General features: G+C 39.8%; 1 protein-coding gene across 4 annotated transcripts in view; it reads right to left on the bottom strand.

The window, feature by feature from the left end:
• LOC124711127 (cytospin-A) overlaps positions 1 to 24,706 on the bottom strand; it is a 936,320-nt gene that overhangs the window by 18,808 nt on the left and 892,806 nt on the right. For 2 of the 4 annotated variants that reach the window (XM_047241015.1, XM_047241016.1), the window contains exon 13: positions 7,207 to 7,425. In XM_047241015.1, coding sequence (XP_047096971.1) covers positions 7,207 to 7,425 — 219 coding nt within the window. The remainder of the gene's footprint in view (positions 1 to 7,206; positions 7,426 to 24,706) is intronic. The other 2 variants (XM_047241018.1, XM_047241017.1) reach the window with 2 other exon arrangements.

Raw genomic sequence — 24,706 nt, 5'->3', positions numbered from 1 at the left:
CTACAGACCTCTCTAAATGAGAGTACTTGTGAAAATATCGTAACAAAAGGAAAAACTCAAAAATTGTTATGAACATACCAACAGTGATAGAGATCTGAATTTATTTGCAGTAAATAAATTTGTAACCTTTTGCAAATTTCAAAATTATATTTTCAAAATATGAGTAGTCACAGGATGTTAACTGTCTTGAGAAATAATAAAGTGGAAGGACTGAAATTGTCAGCTATGACATTAATTGATGACATTTTTGAACTGTCAAAATATTTGTACGTAAAAGTAAAAGAACCTGGATTTTTTCTTATTTAGAAATTATTTTCAATAAAACGTTCTAAGAATTTCATGGTACATGAGTTGGTCATTGTACTTAGGGAATGTAAATCACAGTGAGCAATGCTTGTCTGCACAAAAATGTGAGAAAATTTTTAGGTAGATCTTAATCTACTCTCAAGGTCAAAAAATCATGGACACTTAAATATTTAGATTTATCGCTGATTTTAAGTAAATTTCATGCAAAATTTGTATTTCTGAATCAAAATAATTACTTTGCAACATCATGAGTGGCAAAAACAATTCATAATTTTGTTTAACAGCATTTTATAACAGAAATGAGATGTAGTATATGTATACAAATTTTTCTTTTTATGATGATACAAATTGTTATTGTATTTTGTCATGGCCTTCTTTATGACTTTCCATCAACTAAAATTGCCTACAATGTAACACTCAATACTGCACTGCTGAAAAGACTTCATTCCCTCCCCCCAACTTTAAAGCAAAGTATGACAAGAATTGTGAAACATGTCACAAAACTGACAGCATTCATTTCCAAATGATAGTCACTGCTGTATTTCTTACATGTAAATACAAGTTTACCCTTGGAAACAAAACCAGGAGTGTCAGCATGCAGAATAATTATCCGACAACTTATTCCTATGAAAACTTTAGAGTTGCCAGTACATCACTTATTTTCCAGCAGATCTTCCTGGGATGATTCTAATTGACCCGTTTCATCAAGGTAACACACTGTTTTAAGTACATCATCCTCTTGTATTGTGAATCTTCATATGGGATGTAGTTTGTGCTGCACCTTGCCACTTCTTTGAACTAAAAATGCTCTTCTTAGCATATCATGAACCAACGTCTTTTAAAATTCTTTACATTGACGAAGTGCTTACCACTGTAGCTGATTTTCTCCTGCATAACTGTACCACCTTTTTGTGAAGTCGGGCATTCATCGTTCACATGGGGCACTTTAAAACATTGTTGTTGAAATGATCTATTTGTGTTTAGGTTTCTTGTGATTTCGATGCTTTACAGGCAACATGAAACCAACTTTTCCTACGGTTCCTACAGCTCTGACACTTTTGTTTAGAATTCTCTTTACAGTTTTCTTGCTGACACCACATTGTTCTGGAGTCCGTTCTTGTGTCTTCAAATGTCATTGCTTTCAAGTTCCTGTTTGAAGAAGTTATAAATGCGCTAAATAATACCCCTTGCCTGCTTGTGAAACGCATAACTTTTTTTCTTTATTGCACTTAAACATTAACTGATACACATTCCACACATATACTGCTACAAGAAAAAAAGAGAATACAAAAAACCGACAGCTGAATGAATAAGTTGGTTGTCGCGAAGTACAGCAACAGTGCAGCACGTAGGAGCGAGATTCTTGCTGTCTAGCTGTAACTCGCTGCTACCCACTCGGGAAAGAGAATGAATATTATTGGCTGCTAGTGGCTAATCAAGGGGGATGTGCAGAACTGCTGAAAACTGGGCCGCCTTCCAACATGATGTGGACTTTAGGCGTCCATAATTATGGGAATGTATTTCAATTCACTTGGCAGCACGCAACCACAGAAAACAGTTTTGTTTTCATTTGATGTGAGACATGTAAACCAACCGTAAACACTTCTTACGTGGAGACTAACCCTCTCCCCACTGCAACCCTGACTACTATGCGCATGTGTGAATCTGGCAGGTTGGGTGTGCCAGAAAATTTTTTAATAGGTAGCACCTGACTGCTTGTTGCTACTACTGATACAGCTAACAGCCACACTTCAAGTAACTTGAAGCAGGAAAATGTACTGTCCATACGAAACTCAACTGGGCATCCATGTATGCCCACAGGCAACTGCTCAAATGAACTTAATGTAAACAGTTGTGACTTCACGGTTGTCGGCAACAGTTTGTTATGAAGTATTCCACAGTCTTTTGTTATAAACCTTATTACAGATTTTGCTGTTTATCAATTCTTACCAGTCAAAATTACAAAAATTTAATTGAAGACTAAAACAATGAAAAATTTCTGGACTGTAAAAAATTCCCAAAGTTTTCCCAGTTTTCTCCCAGATGAAAAAAATTCCGGGTTTTTCCCACCAGAGTGTATAAACCCTGTCATTGAATTTGTATAGCTGAGCTGAATTTGCACACAGACAAGGATGATCCAACAAGAGCATTACTCGGGAAATGAGAACTGCACACTGATCTTTTCATGATAACCATTTGCAGGAGCATGAGGGAGACAATTGTATCTTGCAGCTCATGAGAGACACTTATTACCTGTCCCACCCACCACTGGTTGTTGTACACACAAGAAATGAAGTGGCTCACTACAATGTATACTGTGGTCTCTGGATTTCACGCACAGTAACAGGCTGCATTTCATGGACAACCATTCTTGCAAAGGATGTGCCACTCCGGGATGCAACCTGGTAGCGGCTCGATTGAATTCCTACCACAGGTTTCATAGCAGACCACTCTTCTCCCTTTCTTAAACAGAATTCCCTTAATGTACTTCCATTTAGAATTAAGACTTTCATGTGTGTTACTAATCCTGATATGCCTAAAAACAAAGATGATTTAACTTACCAAACGAAAGCGTTGGTATGTTGATAGAGACACTAACAAACACACACACAAAATTCAAGCTTTCTCAACCCACGGTTGCTTCATCAGGAAAGAGGGAAGGAGAGGGATAGACAAAAGGATGTGGGTTTTAAGGGAGAGGTTAAGGAGTCATTCCAATCCCGGGAGCGGAAAGACTTACCTTAGTGAGAAAAAAGGACAGGCGCGCGCGCACACACACACACACACACACACACACACACACATATATATATATCCATCCGCACGTGTACAGACACAAGCAGACATATGTAAAGGCAAAGAGTTTGGGCAGAGATGTCAGTCGAGGCGGAAGTACCGAGGCAAAGATGTTGTTGAATGACAGGTGAGGTATGAGTGGCGGCAACTTGAAATTAGCGGAGGTTGAGGCCTGGTGGGTAGCGGGAAGAGAGGATATATTTAAGGGCAAGTTCCCATCTCTGGAGTTCTGATAGGCTGGTGTTAGTGGGAAGTATCCAGATAACCCGGACGGTGTAACATTGTGCCAAGATGTGCTGGCCGTGCACCAAGGCATGTTTAGCCACAGGGTGATCCTCATTACCAACAAACACTGTCTGCCTGTGTCCGTTTATGTGAATGGACAGTTTGTTGCTGGTCATTCCCACATAGAAAGCTTCACAGTGTAGGCAGGTCAGTTGGTAAATCACGTGGGTGCTTTCACATGTGGCACTGCCTTTGATCGTGTACACCCTCCAGGTTACAGGACTGGAGTAGGTGGTGGTGAGAGGGTGCATGGGACAGGTTTTACACTAGGGGCGGTTACAAGGGTAGGAGCCAGAGGGTAGAGAAGGTGGTTTGGGGATTTCATAGGGATGAACCAAGAGGTTGCGAAGGTTAGGTGGATGGCAGAAAGACACTCTTGGTGGAGTGGGGAGGATTTCATGAAGGATGGATCTCATTTCATGGCAGGATTTGAGGAAGTCGTATCCCTGCTGGAGAGCCACGTTCAGAGTCTGATCCAGTACCGGAAAGTATCCTGTCACAAGTGGGCCAGTTTTGGGGTTGTTCTGTGGGAGGTTCTGGGTTTGAGGGGATGAGGAAGTGGCTCTGGTTATTTGCTTCTGTACCAGGTCGGGAGGGTAGTTGCGGGATGCGAAGGCTGTTTTCAGGTTGTTGGTGTAATGGTTCAGGGATTCAGGACTGGAGCAGATTCGTTTGCCACGAAGACCTAGGCTGTAGGGAAGGGACCATTTGATATGGAATGGGTGGCAGCTGTCATAATGGAGGTACTGTTGCTTGTTGGTGGGTTTGATGTGGACAGACGTGTGAAGCTGGCCATTGGACAGATGGAGGTCAACGTCAAGGAAAGTGGCATGGGATTTGGAGTAGGACCAGGTGAATCTGATGGAACCAAAGGAGTTGAGGTTGGAGAGGAAATTCTGGAGTTCTTCTTCAGTGTTAGTCCAGATCATGAAGATGTCATCAATAAATCTGTACCAAACTTTGGGTTGGCAGGCCTGGGTAACCCAGAAGGCTTCCTCTAAGCGACCCATAAATAGGTTGGCGTACGAGGGGGCCATCCTGGTACCCATGGCTGTTCCCTTTAATTCTTGGTATGTTTGGCCTTCGAAAGTGAAGAAGTTGTGAGTCAGGATGAAGCTGGCTAAGGTAATGAGGAAAGAGGTTTTAGGTAGGGTGACAGGTGCTGTGCACAAATACAGTAGCATCTCTTATAGCATCAACAGCTTCATGCTGGAAATTACATCTCATTGCAAGATGTTCACAGAGACCTACAGTGTTGATCAAGCTCATAAAGCTGAAAGCGACTTTTTTAAATGAGATGATGCATCATCAGTCACACACACAAGTTTAGGAAATGCATGGCCTCTAGAAGCTATGTCATCAGTTATCATGCTGATGGAGTAGCATGCATGTGCACTGTCACAAATGAGATCGTCACTGACAATAGCAAAACAGTATGATGTTCCAAGGAAGTGAGAAACACATGTAAATATTGATACCTATAATGTGTGCCAGTGGTAAGTTTGAAATTCGTTCTGCAATAATCAGTTGTCAGTAAAGTTGAAATGAAGAACTAGTGTGGTAGTATTCTGGGATGTGGGCGATTTTACTTCTGCTAAAGCCTGTCTCTGAATCCTCCGGATGTGATGGTGAGCTATTCCTTTCATGACACAATGCCTAACCTCTGTAACAAACTTCTCTGGCTCTACTGTCTTCTTCACCAACCCTCTGCCCTCCAACAATGCATAGGTTACATCACTGTCAATATCCTGAAGGTGTAGTGCTTCAACAGTACCAGGACACATTGCACACTCCTGCAATCAACATTTATCATGCAGCTCTTGACATATACACAGAAGCATCAGGTCCATCTCTGTATACTATTACTGCGATAAATACATGTGCATACTTCCTTCACTGGCTGGCATTTTACCCACTTTGGTCGTAAAGAGTAGAGCTTTGCGAGACCAATTTTTAAACTGGGTTTCTCGTTTTTCGTTAGGAGACATGCTTCTCTTATTGATCTTGTCTCATATCTTTTTACCTTTTTAGCTTTTTCACCATTTTCACCAACAGAGGTAACATCAGCCTGGTTAGGGCTTTGCCTGCTGCAATCTTTGTCACTACTTTGGTAATATCCCAGAGCAACAGTAAGCATATCATCTTGCAACAGATGCCCACAGTAAGAATCTGGGCAATCCCAAATACCTTTCTCGTTCTTTATTTTATGAGCCTTTGACATCAAATAATGTAAGGAAGTGTGTATGTATTTCTGTATCTGCTGATTAGAGTAGCTACCTGGTATCTACTTCAGTAACTGTACCTTCTCAGTATAGTTGGCAGTCAAGATAGCAATAATTAGGTTTTAGAACCACAAATCACATTTTGTGCACATACCACTATTTTCAGGTTCGGCACCAAGTACATCTACATTATACACTTCACAAACTTTTGAAGCTGTTGCTTGTGTAAAACTTGTGTCAATTTCTTCCACTTTTCTTTTTACGTACTGTTTTCTTCTTGTGCTTCTTAGTTTTCTTGGACATTTAAGGAAGGGCATAGTAGGGGCTACAGCAGAAATACTAACATTCAACACATCTATAACTTCTCATACACCCAGGAATATAAACATCTCCAATGTCTTCTTCAATTTCATATTCAGGTGGGTTGTCACTAAATTTCTTTTCATCGTGAATGTAGAAATTCCTGCATAATGAATGTGATGCTAATACCATTACTTGAGGAAGAAGAAATTTGTGCAATACCTCTGACAGATTTCCAACTACTGTGAAGTGTTTTTCACTTTTCTTAAACACCACCTTCTTGTGTCTTTTTTCACAGTTCACACACCTCACTCTCTCACTACTGTATTTCCTCATTACATCTGTAGTCTGTGGAAAAATGACAGAACAGATAGCGTTCTGTGACTTTCCAAATTTAAAAAAAACTGGAAAAATTAACTGCAATTTCGTATTTTCGTCTTAAATTTGTAAGTTAAAGGAAGCCCATAAATGTGTAGGTGTCAACTAAATTTAATGCACTAAGAGGGTGCTTTAACGCAAAATATCTGCCAGGCCTCCAGTACTTTTGGTTTATTAGTTACATAATTTTTGTTGTTCTCTACTGTTTTAAGAGTTAGTTGCAAAATATACATTTTTCAAAAGGCTATACCATTTACAAAAATTAAGATAACCTGAAAATACTTCATTTCTTAACACACATGATATAACGTGTAATATATATTTTTTCCAGAGAAATTCATGACCACGAGTTGACGTAATCTGTACGATTTAAGATGAAATCACCCATTTCATGTTCTTGCATCTTTACTGATGACAATCCAATTAATTCACTCATTTTATTTCAGTGCATTTCATTCACTTCATATTTATTGCAATAACTACAACAGCATTAGTATTTGATACAAATGAATAAGGAAAACAAGTAAAACACACACACGAAGAAATGTGTGATTTATTGGAAGGAAGTTCATGTCACAGGCAAGTAGAAGAAAATCATGTGAAGAAATATGGAATAAAATTTGGAGTTTAATGACTTATTAAAGTCAAGGTGACTGAACTCAAGAGTTAGCTTGGATATGAATTAGGTCACCTTGACGAAATCATCCTGACATTGGCACTTCAAACCTGAAATCAGACTGTCCCATACGGAATTGAGCCCATTTTAGGCTGCACTGTCCTACTAGAAACCGCAATGTAATTCTATACCACTAATACATCATAGTCTTTCTACTGATGTTTAACAATAAGTGCATTTCTGTACCACTACAAAACAATGAAAGGCTTACAGCAATGGGAGTGTAAAATATTGTTATCTTACCACCTTTTGCCTGTTTGGTTGCATTCTCGATGCTCTCTATCAGAGATTTGACAGAAATCTGGCTATCTTGTCGGGAAACTCCAATTTCCCTGCCTCTCAATGTTATCTCCTGTGGAACACTATTTGTCACAGTAGATGTTGGACAGCCAGTTTCTTGCATGGCTGAAGTAGGCACTCTAATTCCCAGTGTAGCTGAAGTCGGTGGTTTTGGCGTGGCTGCTGTAATCCACACAGTACGAAATGCACAAATTTCAGAATAATAAAGACAAGAGATAATTTTGTAATTAATGCAATCACTCAACTTAATATGCACAAGAAAGCCATTTAAAGCCATTATGAATTGTTGAAAATGCAATACACACAGAACACACATACTAATGACCCTATGTTCTGCCTCTCTTCCTGAGAAAAATTAAAAGGTCACTCACTGAAAATTTTAGTGTGGACAAGAGCTAACCTAATATATACAAAACTGAACACAATGTTCTCAAGTTGATAATGCATTCAACAATATGCCATTGTTTGCGCAAATATTTATCACAAGCTAATGTTTAAACATAGATAGCAGTGCCAAAATTATGAATGCTGCATACAATACACACGATTCTTTTTATTTTCCTTTGGATTAGAATTTTGATAACGCAGAAAAAGTTACAGCCACAAACCACTGTTCTCAACTAAACAGACACATCATTCAATATTTCTTTTTTCAGTAAAAATGTGGGATATCATAACTGACTAGGAGATGGTCTCAGCCAAGACCAACCAATTCAGGTCATATTTGGCATGTCACCTGAGTGCAACCTAGAAAGAAATACTCTAAGGTATTTAAGGTGTATATGCAGAGGGAGGGGGGGGGGGGGGGGAATTCCCAGTTAAAAATTCGCTTTCCCTCTGGTGAAAATACACTATACACCATGTGAAAGTAGAATTTTCTTCATGTTAAGTGACAGTATACTTTCCCTCAGAGCTGCAAAATTTATCGGTCCTTCGAATGGTGAAGGTTTTATACACCAGCATCGAACCTCAGAACTTTTTTTTTCATCCATCAATGACAGCAGATACACATGTGATTTAGTCAGCCAATACAACAACACTGTTAAGCAGTGTGATCACACAGATAGGAAAAGTTACCGATTTAATGTAATCTAGACACAGTGTAGCTACAAGAAAAGCTAAGCTCCCATATATAATACAGGCCGTCAAAAATGTTTTGCCATTTCTTTTCGAGGATGTGGTTAGACCACAGCTTAAATCGCAGCATCTGGATATTTCTGACATCCACAATTATAAATTTCACTGCTGTGCACCGAACATTTTATGGGTTACCTGGCTGAATACATGTTCAGTCTAGCACTTGAACTTTTACGTGGAAAAGTCAGTTATGTGTGAAATTGCTAAAGAACTAAATTGAATATGAAAAACTAACCTTGACGCTTGATCCTTTTTAGCCTGTGTTACCCTACAGGATGCATCACACACACATCTTCCACTAAAATTTTAAATAATGCCATAAGTGGCTGGTTTTCTGGGCCCAATATTTTTCTAAGTTGTTGGTCCTTGAAGACTTGAGTTTTGAATGAGATTTAAGAAATTTGTTACACATTCTCACACTTAACGTAATTCATCTTGCGTAAAATGAAACTTACTTTAAAAATATCACTTCAAAAGCCACCATTCACAAAATTTTCCTGTGATGTGTTAGAAATGTAAACAGTTGAAACATCAGACTCATCGAAGGGAGGTCCACAATCTTGTGGGCTCCACATCGAAAGCAGTCTCCTGTTAAGAAGTATTGCATTGTCTTCGACGCATGTTGCTGTCAACAGATGCTAGTGTGTTCACAGTGTTTTGTTGTTGTACATGGCACTTTTTTTCCAAACTGAAGTTTTATTTTGGTATCATTCTCTCATTTATGTTTTATTGCTGCACTACTATTCTGGAGTAGCAAACTTAAATAAAATTCTTTATAAGATATCAATTCTTACAGTCAAAATTGCAAAAATTTCACTGAGAACTAAATCGATGAGAAACTCCCAGAAGTATATAAAACAAAATTAAATAAAAAATCCTGGGTTTTTCCCAGATGAAAAAATTCCCAAGTTTTTCCTGGATTTATCAGGGTGTATCACCCTGTGCTTTGGCTTAACACCCCCTCACTCTCCTTCGTTTTTGAGAAAACCACCCCTAAAGTTTATGATACACAATCGACTAAAAATTGATGTGATTGATAGATATTGGAAAACATGCAATTTTCATCAACATACATGGAGTCCACAAATGCATATTTTCCTAGAAATCGAGGAAAGACACTTTTCTGACTGCTGCCTATGTACCCATAACATAAAGGCTGCTAAATGAAAAGCACTGGTGGTATAGTGACCAAGCAAACTGTCTGCGGAGTGGGGAACCTGTGTTCTATACCCAGTTGCACTCTACAGACCCTTCCCCTTCCTCCCACCCTCCCCACAAACACATACACCCATCCCCCCATTCTGAAACTGGTAGGCATAGGAGAGTTAATAAGGCTAGTAAATCAATAGACTGTAACAACTATTTTTGGCAAATAAATTTCTGAAATAACTTGGATTAATAAAGAACTAAAAATCACCAAGCATATCTAACGAATGCAATCTTTGTGAACTACATTGTTCCATCAGAAGACTGTGAGAACACACTTTGTTTACATTTAAAACATTTCTTTATCAGGAATTAATCTGGATGAATACCACACACGATACATTGTCTGAACAATTGCTGCTAAAAGTTAATCATGAATTATGCTGTGAATCATTATTGCATCAGCTCGACTGTGCAATTCCTGCTGGGTTTCCAGAAGCAGACTAATTCTGAAGCCTCTAAATAAAGTTTTTAACTAGCACACAGGCTTGCAATTTGGCAGTATTACTTCTACCGTGCAAGTCAGTTGACCACCAACATCTATACACATGATTTAACACATGATGGTGTTAGTCTGTTCACCCCAGGATTCCAATACCATACAAAACTTGTTATCAGAAAAGTACGATTTTAAAATGCAGACTGCCACTAGGAATCTTACACAAGTTCTCTGCTACTGAGCGAGATACCTTGGACACTATGCCAGCTATGTTTTCATGTAACAGCGCGTACCTTTTGGGTACATAAATGGAAGTCGAAAAAGTTTCTTTGCTCAATTTCCATGACAATATGCATTTTTCAGAAGCCATATATGTTGACAAAAAGTGCTTAATTTTCCAATTATCTATCGATCCCATCAATTATGAGACAATTGCATATCATAAATTTTAGGGGTAATTTTCTCAGAAATGGGAAGCACAAGTTGATCCAAAACATCTTCGAGTCTTTCATCTCAGATGGTACACACAAGTGATTTGCCAAACATGAGCAGCTGGTCGAGTCTGAGAGCTTCCCCTTGTTAATGCACTGAAACCAGCAGTATCAAAGCTGAGTTATGAACACCATCATACCCTCTCAGGTTCCAAGGTGCATCCAGTGAGTTTTAATTCTCAATCTAAAGAGTTGCATCTCAATTAATGAGACTTATTCAGCAATGCCATCAAAGACTTCCATAACCTGCATCTGCTAAGAAAGCGATGTATTACATACAAGACTGGAAAAACACCTCTTACATACAACATAACATATTTTAAATAAGAAAACTCATCAAAAATTGCAAACACACAGGTTTCCCAGTGAATGCAAAGCAGGCAGTGAGAATCATGAACACATAAAGCCTGAAAAAATAAGGACAAAAAACTCAAGCTTAACAGCATGACACTTAAAACATTATTTGAAATATCAAGAAGAATAAGAACGGCACTAGACAATACACTGCAGAACAATGCAACTACTGCACCCTCATTCAGAACTTCACTCAATTAGTATTGTTTTACATTCAAGTCCCGTATACTAAAATTTTTTTAATGACGTTGAGCCACAGTCATGCAATACTTTTTAAAAAGGTAAACCACCGTTTGACTGTGTATTCTTATGTTTATCTTTTGTACTGTCCAGATTTTGGCTTTTATGTCATCGTCAAGTACAACGCTAAAAGTTGTAAGACCATTATTAAGTCATATCTGTTAAGGCTGTCAAAAGCAAGTAAACAAGGCTAACCCATGTCTTTAAAATTTAACTGTCAAATAAGGTTAACACACATCTTTAAGATTTAACTGTAAAAGAACTTAACTGCCTTAACAAACATAACTTAACAATGATCAAACAACTTTTAGCATTGTACCTGACAACAGTTTAAAAGCCAGAATCTGAACAGTACAAAAGATAAATACAATAATACACAGTCAAATGACGGTTTTCTCGTATACTAGTTCACAGGATCAGCCCTGATGAAGGCCTGCGTATTTTCTTTCTCACATCTGTGAACAAGCAAGTGATGACACACAATAGTACTCGGTGCCTTCATGATGAGAGCAAATTTCAACACAAAAGAAGAAGTGATCACCACCCCTCTTGCATACAAAATAAATCCAACTGGTGAAGAACATACCTTATAACTGTTTTGTTAACAACTAACACAATGATCTGCAACAACTAACACAATGATCTGCCAGCTCAAAGTTAAAAATGGATACCCATTATTGCTGTCATACAAACATCAGCTCTCAGAAAACTGCAAAGCTAAAAACAGGTTCAACAATGCTGCTGCAACTATTGTGTTATGGCGCTGCTAGATTGCATTAGACACTCACTGCTGACACAGGTAATGTTAACTCGCCCTAACTCACAGACATCTCTCTCAATCTGAAGACTACAGAGATGAAAGGCAGAGCGAAAGTGTGAAGAGAGTACCAGTTCATTCTCATGACTCAACTATGTGATTCTGCTCTGCCCGTGAAGGGACAATACTCAATTTTCCATCTTATATGCATGTCCCTCACAGGAAAGGTCACAATATCACTGCTGTGCTACTCACCTTCTTAATGTGCTAGATTACAACTGGGGTTAGCCAGAGGACCAGGTTAACCAGCGAGTAATTTATCAGTTTCACGTAGTGTGGTTCCTCCAATTACGTACGGGGCTATCATAAGAGACGCTGAGGAAGGAGATAAGGCACTCATTTGACGAGAAGTAATGGGATGACCTGACACCAAGTGTTCTGATAAACTTTGTGTGTCATACAAGGGAGCAAGTAAGATGAATTTATTTGGATTTTCAGATTCTCCTGGCAAAATTACTATATCCAAGATTATTATCACACATGTAATTTTTGTGTCTGGGAAGAAATTAGGTATTTAAAATCATGTTTTCCCATGTTCTCATTCTGGGTTGAATATGCACCACTCAAAATATTATGATCCTCTCAACAGGAAAATACTTCACATAGATAGTAGATACTCTAGAAATTGAGTATCGCACTTCTGAAGATTTGAATGGAGAACAGTGGAATCAAAGTCTGCATATATTAGGAATAATGGGAGATATTCTTAGCTTCATTTACTTTATGGTGCTCATAAAATATTTAATGTTGTAGCATTATTAAGTTGTAAATATTTTTCATGCACAACAACATGGAGAATGCCCGAAAAAAGAAGACTGAACTAAACCTATGAAGGTCATTCAATAAGTAATGCCCCACTTTTTTTTCCTTCATAACAGATTTATTGTTAAGAGACAGAATTTGGTGACAATATACATCAACATGTCTTGTCCATGTCCTATTTTTCTATGTAGTCTCCATCACGTTCTATGCCCATATGCCAACGTTGTGCAAGCGCATGTATTCCCTGCTGGTAAAAGCTCTTGTCTTGTAGGTGTAGCCATGTTTTCACTGCATGACAAACACACTCTTCATCTTCAAGTAGCCCAAAGAGATGGAAGTCCGAGGGTACCAGGTCTGGACTGTAGGGTGGATGAGGCAATGACGTCCAACCCAGTTTGGCAGTGTGTTCTCAGGTTCTCAGACTAGTGTGTGGGCAAGATTATTGTCTGATAGAACAAGTCGGAAACGGTTCTCAAGTTTATTCAGAGCCTTCACGTATACCTCTGAATTTGATGGTTGACCCTCTTGGCATCACATCCTCGAGAATGACACAATCACAAGCCCAGAAGGCTGTCACCATGACTTGACAGGCAGAGGGGGTTGCCTTGAATTTCTTCTTTTGTGGTGAATAAGGATGATGATACACCATGGACAGCCTTTTTGTTTCCAGCACAAAATGGTGCACCCAGCTTTCGTCCCCCCCATACTGATCTGTGATAAACAGTCCTCTCCATCAGTCTCAAAACACTCCAACAATTCAGATGAAATGGCCTTTCTTTGAATCTTGTGGTCCACTGTGAGCATTCGTGGAACCCATGGTGTGCATCTCTTTAAGTATTCAAGAGTCTCGATCATTGCAGATGCACTTCCAATGCTGACTGAAAACTGTAGAGCCAATTGTCGAGTCCTGGTGCGCTGGTCACCACAAATAATGGCATCCGCATGATTCAGCATGTCTGTTTCTGCATCTCCTGAGGCTGTAACTTTCTTTACCCATCATCCAACTGTACTCCTATCAACTGCAGAATCGCCTTTTGCTGCACACAAATGTTTATGGATGTTTACCACAGTTTCTTTTTCTGCACACAAGAATTCAATAACAACACACTGCTTGTAATTTGAGTCGTATACAGATGTCATTTTGACGTTGTACTATGGCTCTGCCACCTGCCAGAACAGTTCGAAACTTCACCAGCGCACAGAACAAACATAAAATGTGAAGTACCACCAAGGACATTTGTCTATGTATATTTATGGTTTTTAAAAAAAAATGTGGGGCATTACTTACTGGGGTGGGGAGGGGGGCCGTGGGGAAGAGAGGGGGGGATGGGGAGGTGGCAGGGTATATATTTTCATTCAAAATAAAATGAGTTTGATAACTACATGTCAATGGTTAATAAGATTACAACAACATAGAGTTCACCATTTTATGAGGTGATGGAGATTATTCAGTGAAGTGAAAATAGATTCTAAGTATCTTTATTCTGTCAGAAGTAGCTAAAGTGAAACATATGTCTCAGAAGAACCATTCAGAGGCTCCTAATGAAACGGTGCAAAAGCTCCATCTACCATTTCAAAACAACCTCCCCACCCCCCAAACGCAAGCACTAAAGCATGCACGCGCACACTCAATCACTTTCTCTCACTCTGTAGGCAGCACTAATTACAACAATTCAGGAATGTAGAGTGACATTTTTATTGACCTGTAGCTACAATGTAGAACACCTATCTAATCTGTTGTAACTTAACTAAACTCCATTTTCATAGAACACATTTCACCATTTGTTCATCTGTGACTGACTTTCTGCTAAAGCCACATAATGGATGCAGGAGTGCTTATGTTCCGTAGCATACGTCATAGAATAACAAGAACAGACAAACCGACACTGTTGTGCAAACAGCCAAGCCTGGAAGGGAAAGCATACCAAATCGCATGCTGAAGAAAGGAGATCCTTTTCCACACTGAAACAGTCACACATAGCAGAAGACACTGCAAAGTGACACAGAGATGCTTGTGGTTTGATGCAAAACTTACAACATACGAGAGAACTGCTTGGGCTGGACCATCGCTGTGTTGGACTCTGTGGTTTACTGCTGTCTTTGGCCCTTAACACAACTCCCATTTGTGGCAAGTCGCAAAGTGATGCAGTAGGTCTCTGTAAACTTTCAAACTTGGCTATTTTTGAGAGGAACGAGTCACTTGCTTTCACATCTGAGAATCTCCAGTGTATATCAAAAATCTGAGTTTCATTGTTAGTATCAATATCTGCAAGATCCAAAGTATGTCTGTTTCCTATGGAGCGATGAGACAGTTTATCTGTAGATGATACTGTGAATGAGTCTACTGAGCAACAATCACTATCAGATGCATTGGATGCCACAGTGGCTCTCTCTTTGTTGTCTGGACATGCAAACGCTTTATGAATTATGTTTTTAAATCTTGAAGTGTCATTGTCAGGAAACTTAATCCTTTTTTTTGTCACACGTGGGGACAAATTCTGCTTCCTATGATTAACATTTCTCGTTTCAGGTTTCACTTTGTGCAAGGTTTCCAGGTTTTGTTTCTTATTTGAAGATGGAAATATTTTTTTAAGCTTAAATGTTATTTTCTCATTTTTGTCTACTAAAGTTGCATTTTTATCACAGTGTTTTTCCATGCATGAGTGTACAGACTTTCCTTTCTGGTTATTTTCCTGTTCACTCTGCAAATCCCAACAAGAGCAGCAGATAGTGCCAGACAGATCTTCTGCTTCAGCTGGACTACAATTGCCACATAAATTTCCATTTCCACTTCCTGATAATTGAGAAGGTGCCACACTCTCTTGGAGTAAGGCTTTCCCATTTTCATATAATGTGTGTGGTGTTTTGTTACTGAAAAGCCCTGAGAAACCATCCAGATGATCCTTCCAATTTTCATTTTGATCTGAAGTCTGCACCAAAATTTTGTTTTTCTGAGTTTGTTCAATATACTTATTTTCACCTATATTCATCATTTCCACAGGCCTATAAACAATTATGTCTGACAGTCTGGCTCGATTGTGAAAGTTCACCAACTTTTTGTTACATGTTTCAGCTATAGCTGTAGTATTCACAGAATTTAATTGCGTAGTGGGCTTATTTTCAGAATCTGCAATGTTTTCCACCTCGCCTTCATTAATATCAGGCATTTTATCGTAATACAACCGCAGATAATCTTTATTGTTGTTTGTTGTCACAAGTTTATTTTGCACCTCATTAAAACAATCGGCACTGTTTTCTTCTAACTCCTGACTCTCTCTTGGTGCGACATCTGACTGACCTGCTGTTGAAACATCAGGGAAGGTGTGTGCTCCATGAGACATGTCATGGACTATCATTAAATCTGGTAAGCTTTCAGCTCTTTCTTTAATTTTATATGGACGTTGAGAAACTAGTGGCCTTCCTCTTTGCAATTTTGCCCTTCGAGACCCATCTGTGACATCTTCGCCAGACAGTTTTCTCAGCAGCAATTCCCGATCAATTACTTTCTCTTCTAAGGTATTGCATTCACCTACAATTTACATTAAAATTAAAATGTTTTTAATTTCAATTACATATTTTACTATAAATAAAAACATAATTTGTAATCATCATTACATTACTACACTTTCTTTCAAGTTCTGTTCAGGAAGTCTTTCTCTTATGGGTTTTAGATATTAGGAATAGGTTGCAGTAGTTTAGTACAACTTGAATTAGATTGATGCTTAATCTTGTTTCCTTTTTTCATAAATTTATTTAACATTATAGATTAACATAAAATATATATAGTTTAGCAGTAATATATCCTCCTGTAACAACTAAATGGACTGTTAACACTTGGGTAATTCTCTTAAACTGTCACACTGATTTTGAAACGGAAAACCTTTCCGTCCAGAAAGTAATTATCTTTAAGATTACTGAATACACACCTGAAAATGTAAGGACACACATTTGCAAAATTAAGCAAGTTGTGGATGACCTCCAAGCTACACTTCTCTACAGCTTGTTTGTCACGTAAGAAAAGTGCAAACGTGTCATTACACAGAAGCAGCATCTGAAGCACACCACTTTAATGTTTTACTGTATCTGAATACCAACGAATCTGATTTGTTTGCAATAAATTCAGCAATGACAGTTACATCCCTAAATAGTAATATGTGGTAATTTTGTACTCGTACTCCCAAGCTTGCGCACGGAACCTTGCTTTAAGACATATCCCTCAAAAAATTCATCAGTAAGTTTCCACATTTCCCACATTATTTACATTAAATATCAATTAAAAATCAACTCTAAATTAAGTTTTTGGGTGTTTTGCTTCATTCCTACAGTTAAACCCTTATAATTATTCTAATTGCCAAATAAAAATATCTCACAATTTTGTCTGGGGAAAAAAAAAATCGGAAAAATCGCCTGTGGTTAGAGATTTATGGAAGACTTTATGGAAGACTTTATGTAAAACATTAGCCGGAAGTGCTTACTATAAATTTGAAAGCTCTGGGGTATACAGAATTAATTGTGGTCAAGTATTATATCAGCCAAACTAGCCACTCTTGTTACAAAGGGTTTAAGGAACAACCTACCTTGGGACTGCATTTATCAGAAACCCGCCATAATATAGGGAGCATTCACAGAATGTGTATTCTCCGCAGGGTGGAAGAAGGTAATGCTCTCAATTTATCAGAAGAGCTTCAAATTTATAAAGCCAAAAAACAGGTGCCACGAAGTGTGCTCAATGGTCAAAGCGATGCTGTAGTACTGCTATTTTGCTTTGTTCGACTATGTCTTACACTAACCTACTTTATGCCCACCCCACCCAATAACACTGAGCAAATAAAAAGTTAACTGTTGTTGAATTATATTAACAATGTACTTTTGAAAGAGGTATTGACATGTGATCAGTGTCCAGCACCTGAAAATAGCTTTTAACGCACACTTAGTGATAGCAATGTACTTTATGACCCCACAAATAAATATAAAAAAATGCACATTTCCTTCATTGTCGTTGACTTTTCCTCTCAATCACTTTTTATAGAGACTGTGACATGTAAGGCAGGCCTGAAACTGGAAATATTGAATACAACTTCCACTAGGGAAAATGGCATTTACTACTAAGATTTAAATTTTTTGATGAAGTTTAACTGAAAAATTTCAAACATATATGGAATCTGATAGAAGAATTCATTAAAACTAATATTTTTTTTTTCAAAATTTTAAAATATAAAGAAACTAACTAGGTTACAATTCTTTCAAAGGGTGAGCATAAAGTATCACCCCCGCCCCCCTTTGGTATTGCAAGAGTTAATCGTTGGACACCTCACTTATGAATAAATTGCCTTCTTGTTACCGAATTACCATGCTTTACGTATTTGCTTATTTTCTTGCATTGACTGTATTACCCTCGTGTTCAACTGTTCCTCCTTTGTTTGTACGCCTATTTGACTATATAATCTTATTAACTGACTGGTCCAATGTTTCATCCTCCTCCTCCTCCTCTTGTTCTTTGCATGAAAGGCCTTCTGGCTGTTACATTCTTCCAACCATTTCTCACCTACACTGCATTCTAGTGGCTACAGCAACAGAGGGTGCTGATTACTTGCTTCATTTTTTTTTTCAGTCATTCATTTGGTTTTTCCATAGTTATTTTATCATTCTCGTCTTATTTTGTTAGGTTTTTGTGTGTGTTACTATTTTTTCAATGATCACTGAAAGAGTGCCTCAGAATCACATACTAACATTTAACCATTTCTTTTTTAACAATTTAAAATTTTTAAACTTATTTGTTGTTTTAATTTATTACATTTCACAATGGCATGTTCAAAAGTAGTATCTTTTAATGTCTCTGATTGTTTTTTATTTGAAAACTCTCAAAGCTCAAGTAGCCAACCTAAGCGATCTAAGAGTAAGAGGGCCACCGTCAGGAGGGTTCTGGTTTGGCAATGAGAGGAATCCTCACGTCTGAGAATGTAGCCATATGTCAGCTGAGTGTAACCAATACCGAGCCTACAGAGGACAGCGGATTCCCTGTGAGACACATTAAGTTTGCCATGTGGTTGTGGTCTCCTTAAATGTTCTCAGTTTGTTTGGGACCATCAGGACAGATCAATCCGAGTTCCAGACTTCAACAATCCATGGCGCATGAACGACCAAAGATCCAGTTCTGGGACCCCAACTTCCAGAATCAGCATCCTCATGGCCAGCTTGGCCAACCAGTCAGCTCGTTCATTTCCTGAAACCCCAAAATGACCGGCGGTCCAACCGAAAATGACTGGCCACACCACTTAATGGAAGTCAGAGACAAGATCCTGGATAGTCGTAACCTGTGTGTGATGAGAGCCACATTGGTCTACAGCCTGAAGGCTGCTAAGGGAGTCACTACAGATTAAGATACTTTTGCCAGTGCAAAAACAGACATGGCTCGGTGCTCATTTAATGGCCATCAATTTAGCAGTGAAGACACTGCAGCTGTCTGGTAGAGAGTGGAGTTCACTGTAATGTACATGTGTATGCACAGCCTGTTCATCTGTTGACTGTTGAGCCATGTGTGAATACCACTTCCAAACCAAGACACTTCTCAATCACAACCCAAGAACAGGCGGCTAAAAATTGTGGGGTCAAAGGACCTTTTGAACGGAAGGAGATTTCGAGACAAATCCGGAGTAGGGGCAAAAGCCACGGGAGCAGATGCGATGTCTCCGTGAGCAGAGGTGACAGTGGAGGAAGTTGCAGTTCCGAACAGATACAATGGAGGCATGCAGCAATTGTATCCCAGTTCTCCGTTTTGCTGAAGGAGATAGAGCTCCCTTCCAGGGAATGAGACATGGTAGCTGGGATGTTCAAGGAAGCTACGAACATGTATAGTATAATTCAGCAGCTGTTGTTGGTACCTGATAGGTAATGGAGAGATTCCAACGTCGACTAGTAGGCTGTTCATAGGGCTAGTTCAGAAGGTTCCTGTTGCAAGTTTGACTCCACAATAGCCAACGGGGTCCAGTATTCCCAATGTTGAGGGTAATGCAGAACCATATGCAAGACTCTCATAGTTAAAATGGGACTGAATCAGGGCTTTGTAGAGCAGGGGAAGGGTAGAGCGATCTGCATCCCAGACAGTGTTACTAGTGCAGCGAACTGCATTGAGCTGTCACCAGCACTTTCGCTTAAGTTGATGAAGGTGGGGAAACCATGTCAGCTCTGAATCGAAGAATAGTCCCAGAAAGCAGTGCATCTCAACTACAAGAAGTAACTGACTGACTAGATAAAGCCTGGATGTGGGTGGGCAGTATAACAGTGACTGAAGTGCATGACTTGAGTCTTGGTGGCTGAAAACCAAAATCCATGGATGAGAGCCCATAACTGCACCTTTCGTATGGAATCCTGTAGGCAACACTTAGCAACAACCAAGTTAAAGGAGCAATAATAAAAGCAAACATTGTCGGCATATAAGGAGGGTGATATGAAGACCACACAGTCACCAATAGCCCACTGATAGCCACCTGAGAGAGAGAGATTCTGATTACAGAGCCCTGCAGGACACCATTCTCTTGAATATGGGGAGAGGAGGGGGGGGGGGGATGTACTTGGAATGTATGATGCGACAGGAAGTTCATGACAAAAACTGGGAGTGGACCTCAGAGACCCCACACATGTAATGGACTAAGGATGTGGTGACACTATGTCAGGCCTTAAGTCTTCTGTAGGTCAAAAAAGACAGTGATGTGGTGCTGATGACGTGCAAAGGCCATCTGGATGGTGGACTCCAGGTGAAACAAATTATCAGCAGTGGAGTGGCCTTTGCAAAAACAGCCTTGAGATGCAGCCAAAAGGCCCCGAGACTCAAGGAGCATCACAGCGGCTTGCTCACCACACATTCAAGCAACTTACAGAGGAAATCGGTATGTTGACTGGGTGATAACTGCCCATCTAAAGGCAGTTCTTAACTGGTTGCAGTACCAGAACCAACATGCTTTCTCTTCACTCAGATAGGAAACGACCCTCGTTCCAGATCCGACTGAAGTGGACAAGGATGTGACGTTGATAATCAACTGAGAGCCCATCCATTGAATGGAGCATCATATGGCCCCATGTGGTGGGCAACAGAAGATAAGCGCATTCATTCCACCAGTTGTTTTATGAGCTGAAAGGTGGGGTGGGGGTTATGAGACGCAGATGCGCGAGCATAATGCTCACAAATCTGTTCGGCAACAGTGTTTGGATCAGTACACATGGCAAATCTAGGTATACCTGTGTTGGAGAGGTATGTGATCCAATGGCGGAAATGTACCATTCCCAGGATTCTTGCTTTTGTCATTTTATGAGGTAGTGAATGCAGTCATAGAGCCATTTAAAGGCAACGAGGTGTAACAGTGATGAGTGCCAAAAGAGTCTACCTATGGTGCCTAATGGCTGCAGTGATCTCTGGGGTCCACCAGGGTATCATCTTCCAATGGCGGGATCCCAATTGCGATTGGAGTTAAGGTAGACAGCAGAGGTGAACTTGTCCCAGTCAGAATTATGAAGAACCCACCTGGGCAAGGATCCAGAGGAGCAACGCTGAGGGAGGGAAGAAGATCAGGAAGTGTTCATTATCACACAGGTCATCATGGACCCTCCACTGAACACACGGTAGAAGACCAGAACTGCTAAAGAAGAGATCAATGGCCAAATAAGTTGTGTATGCCACGCTGAAGTGTGTGGGGGCACCAGAGTTCAAGAGTCAAAGATCGAGCTGTGCCTTTAAAGTTTCGATGTCTTTACCAAGGCCAATGATCGTTTACAGATGGTAAAATCCTGTTGTGCCCGTGTCCGTACCCAGACGGCCAAAGCTTCCAACAGTGTAACAAGAGGCACAAGGTCACAGCATACAGTGTCCAGCACACACATACAAACCCCTCTTATAACCATAATCGGTACGATTCTCAAAATAACCTCGGTAGACATGAAGGACAGGTCTTCCAGTTGCTGGAGACCATTGTGACGAAGCAAGCTGGAATAATTTTACTTCCCCCTCTTGCTTTTCCACCTGCCTCCTTAAATTCGTTTCCCCCCCCCCCCCCCCCCAATTTGAACTCATTACTATTAACATAATCTGTATTTCATAAAAAGAAAGGTTGGCCCTCAGTTTTAAAGAATATAACACGAGATCTAATTTTGTGCTTAGTTTTATGAATCTAATTGATTTTCTAACTTATTTCAACTATACCTAGTTAATATCTTTTGTTATAGGGTGAAATCAGTAATTGTTTCATAACTTAAATTCTACTGTTGACTTCTAAACAAATATAAATTCTGTACTAATTATAAACATTTGGAGGAGCAACTACTAGTATTTTTAAAGGATCTGTTTAGCTCTATTCAAAAACATTTTAGCAGAGCTGGCTCTTAATTAATTCCAAAGTAATTAAAAGTTTTGTCCAAAGTATTGTTCGTGTACTTATATTTGTTAATTTCATGATTCAAACAAATAATTTGGCTTAACCGTCGTAGTACAAGTAACAAGTAACAAGCACTGAAAGTGACTGTTCAATTTATTTGAAAGACTGAACTGTGTGGTTAGGCTTTTACTGCAGATACATGACTAACAGTAAATTATTGTAGCAATATATGGATGTTCACCTGCAAACTACTAATGAGGCTTATGGAAAGTTAAACAATAGTGCACTGACCATATTAAATGTTTATATGGTTGGTTGTAAAAAGTGAAAGTAAACTATGGTGAAATGCAAATGTGTACTTGTCTGCTAAGCTATTTACAGTAGTCAGTGTCCAAAGTACAAACTTCATTTTTCAGCCTGTGTAGCAACGCAGTACGTCGACACCATAGACAACAAACGAAGAAATAAGGCAGGTAGAACCACTAAACTGTTTCCTGGATGGCAGTACAGAATGCAGGATATGTGCTTAAAAGCTGCTGTAGCTCAGGCAATGGTGAAAAAACACATTATTATTCTACTGGTCTCAGGGTGTCTGAATACTGTGGGGGCATGAAGCTACTTATGGGGTGCTGGTTACAATTAAAGGTCATGTACTGCCATCAGTTGAGACATCAAAGGATTCACTGACATAGGTTCCCCAGCACCTTGCAGCGGAGATCTGGTTCTTCAGGTGCCACAAGGATCTCCACCTTGGACAGAAAAGGAGAACATGCAGAGTCCAGTGATGTGGTGGCCATCGGCATTTCTTACAAGATGAGGATGGAGAAGATCTCCCTAAATTGGTTTCAGGGACAGAGGAACAATGAGGAGTTCAATGGCCAGCAGCCTGTGGTTCCTTCAGCCACCAGCTGGCATCTAGCTGTGGACCAGCAGGAACTGTGGAAGGAAGCCCAAGGGACCTCTTCCTAGCTAGAGAAGCCAGAGGAGGATGAGATGCCTCCGAGTGATGGATGGGGACCAGTGTTCCTGGCAGACTGGGAGCCAATGTTCCTGAACTGGGTGCAGTGGAAGCACCAGAAGGGATCCCAAACTGCCCAGGATACAGGTATCAATGCAAGGTGCCTACTGTAAGAGACGCAACAGGCACCATCGACAGAGAAGGCAATGACATTACAGCTGTAGCGTAAGACTGTAATTGGTCTGGTTTTAAGATACTTCTACTTTTTTCTGGCCTCTTGATATGTGAGCATGTTCAGTGTCTTACACGCCTGATTTTCTTCTCACACTTGAAAATAGAGTCATCGGGTGAGCAGGGAGAGCGGAGCTTGCCACAGTTTACACACATGGGGGGAGGAACACAAAGAACATTTGTGTGCAGTGGATGACTACATCCCTACAGTTAGATGTAGCAGTACAATGGAGAAACATATGTCCTAACTTCATAAACCTGAAGCTCCTCTTAGGAGGAGGAACATTGTGTTTCATGCCACACCTTGACCTTCTCAAGCATCACCCTCCAAACCCAAGATGACGGCCCTGATAGCAACTCCGTTTTCCCTTGATCCCCTATGGACACAATGGATGAAGTGCACACCCTGTCACTCTAAAGTTGGCCTGCAGCTCATTGTCAGATTGCAGGAGGAGGTCACAGTGAAAGATGATGCCCTGGACCTTATTGAGACACTTGTGGGGAGTGACGGTCACAGGGATGTCACTAAACTTTTCACAACAAAGCAGCACCTGTGACTGGGCAGGAGATGGTGTTTTAATGAGGAAGGAACAGCTCTTCATCTTAGAGATGGCTGCAACATCCCGTATTTGTCTTCAATGTTTTCCATAAAAAAAAATAAAGACTTTGTAACCAGAAAGGTGCCCTCGTCGATCCAGGTACAGACCAGGAATTGGAGGGAGGATTTTGCTCCTTGTCATCTAGTCCTGCATGCCTCTCACAGTGTGGCAAGGGAAGGGAATGCACTAGGATTGTATTTTCTTGCATCGTACAAGGCCTTGCCATTTGAAACGATTTTTGGGACCGTGTAACCACAAGCCGGTGGAAGTTCAAGTCGTTTCATGTGCAAACTATCCGCAACAGTGCCACCCACTCTGAACAGGTGCGCAAGATGAAGATAGTACCGTGAAACTAGAAATCAAGACCAAAATTATGAACAAAGTCCAAGCAGGGTCTACACCAAAAGAATCATCCAATGGAAACACAGAGGAGGTAAGGGATAGTCTAAGTGTAGGTTTGCAGCTCAGAAAGAGGAATCAATGTTGCAACGGCTGGGGCCCCATGGTTACCAAGCTTGTACTCATGAAAGAGTGGTAAGTCCCCTGGGGAGTTCTGTAATGAATACCAGTCCAGTGTTTCTGAAGCTCCTGACATGTCAGCTAGCCTCTCAATACGTTGTAATCTCTCTAACATAAATAGAAACAATTATTAACTAGAAAAGTATTTTATTGTTAATATACATGGCGTTAGAAATACAAAAGATCACCTGTTCTCCTCTCTACCTTCCAATCTCATATTATTGTACCTAACAGGAAAATAGTCAACAACAGATATAAGAAATGTAAATGCCAAGACAAACTTCAATTAACAAAATGTGTAATACACTACTACAGCATACAGCTG

This window comes from Schistocerca piceifrons, chromosome 8, assembly GCF_021461385.2.
Source record: "Schistocerca piceifrons isolate TAMUIC-IGC-003096 chromosome 8, iqSchPice1.1, whole genome shotgun sequence".
Classification (NCBI taxonomy): domain Eukaryota; kingdom Metazoa; phylum Arthropoda; class Insecta; order Orthoptera; family Acrididae; genus Schistocerca; species Schistocerca piceifrons.
The sequence above is the reverse complement of the archived record's forward strand: the minus strand, read 5'-3'. Positions and strand labels throughout refer to the sequence as shown.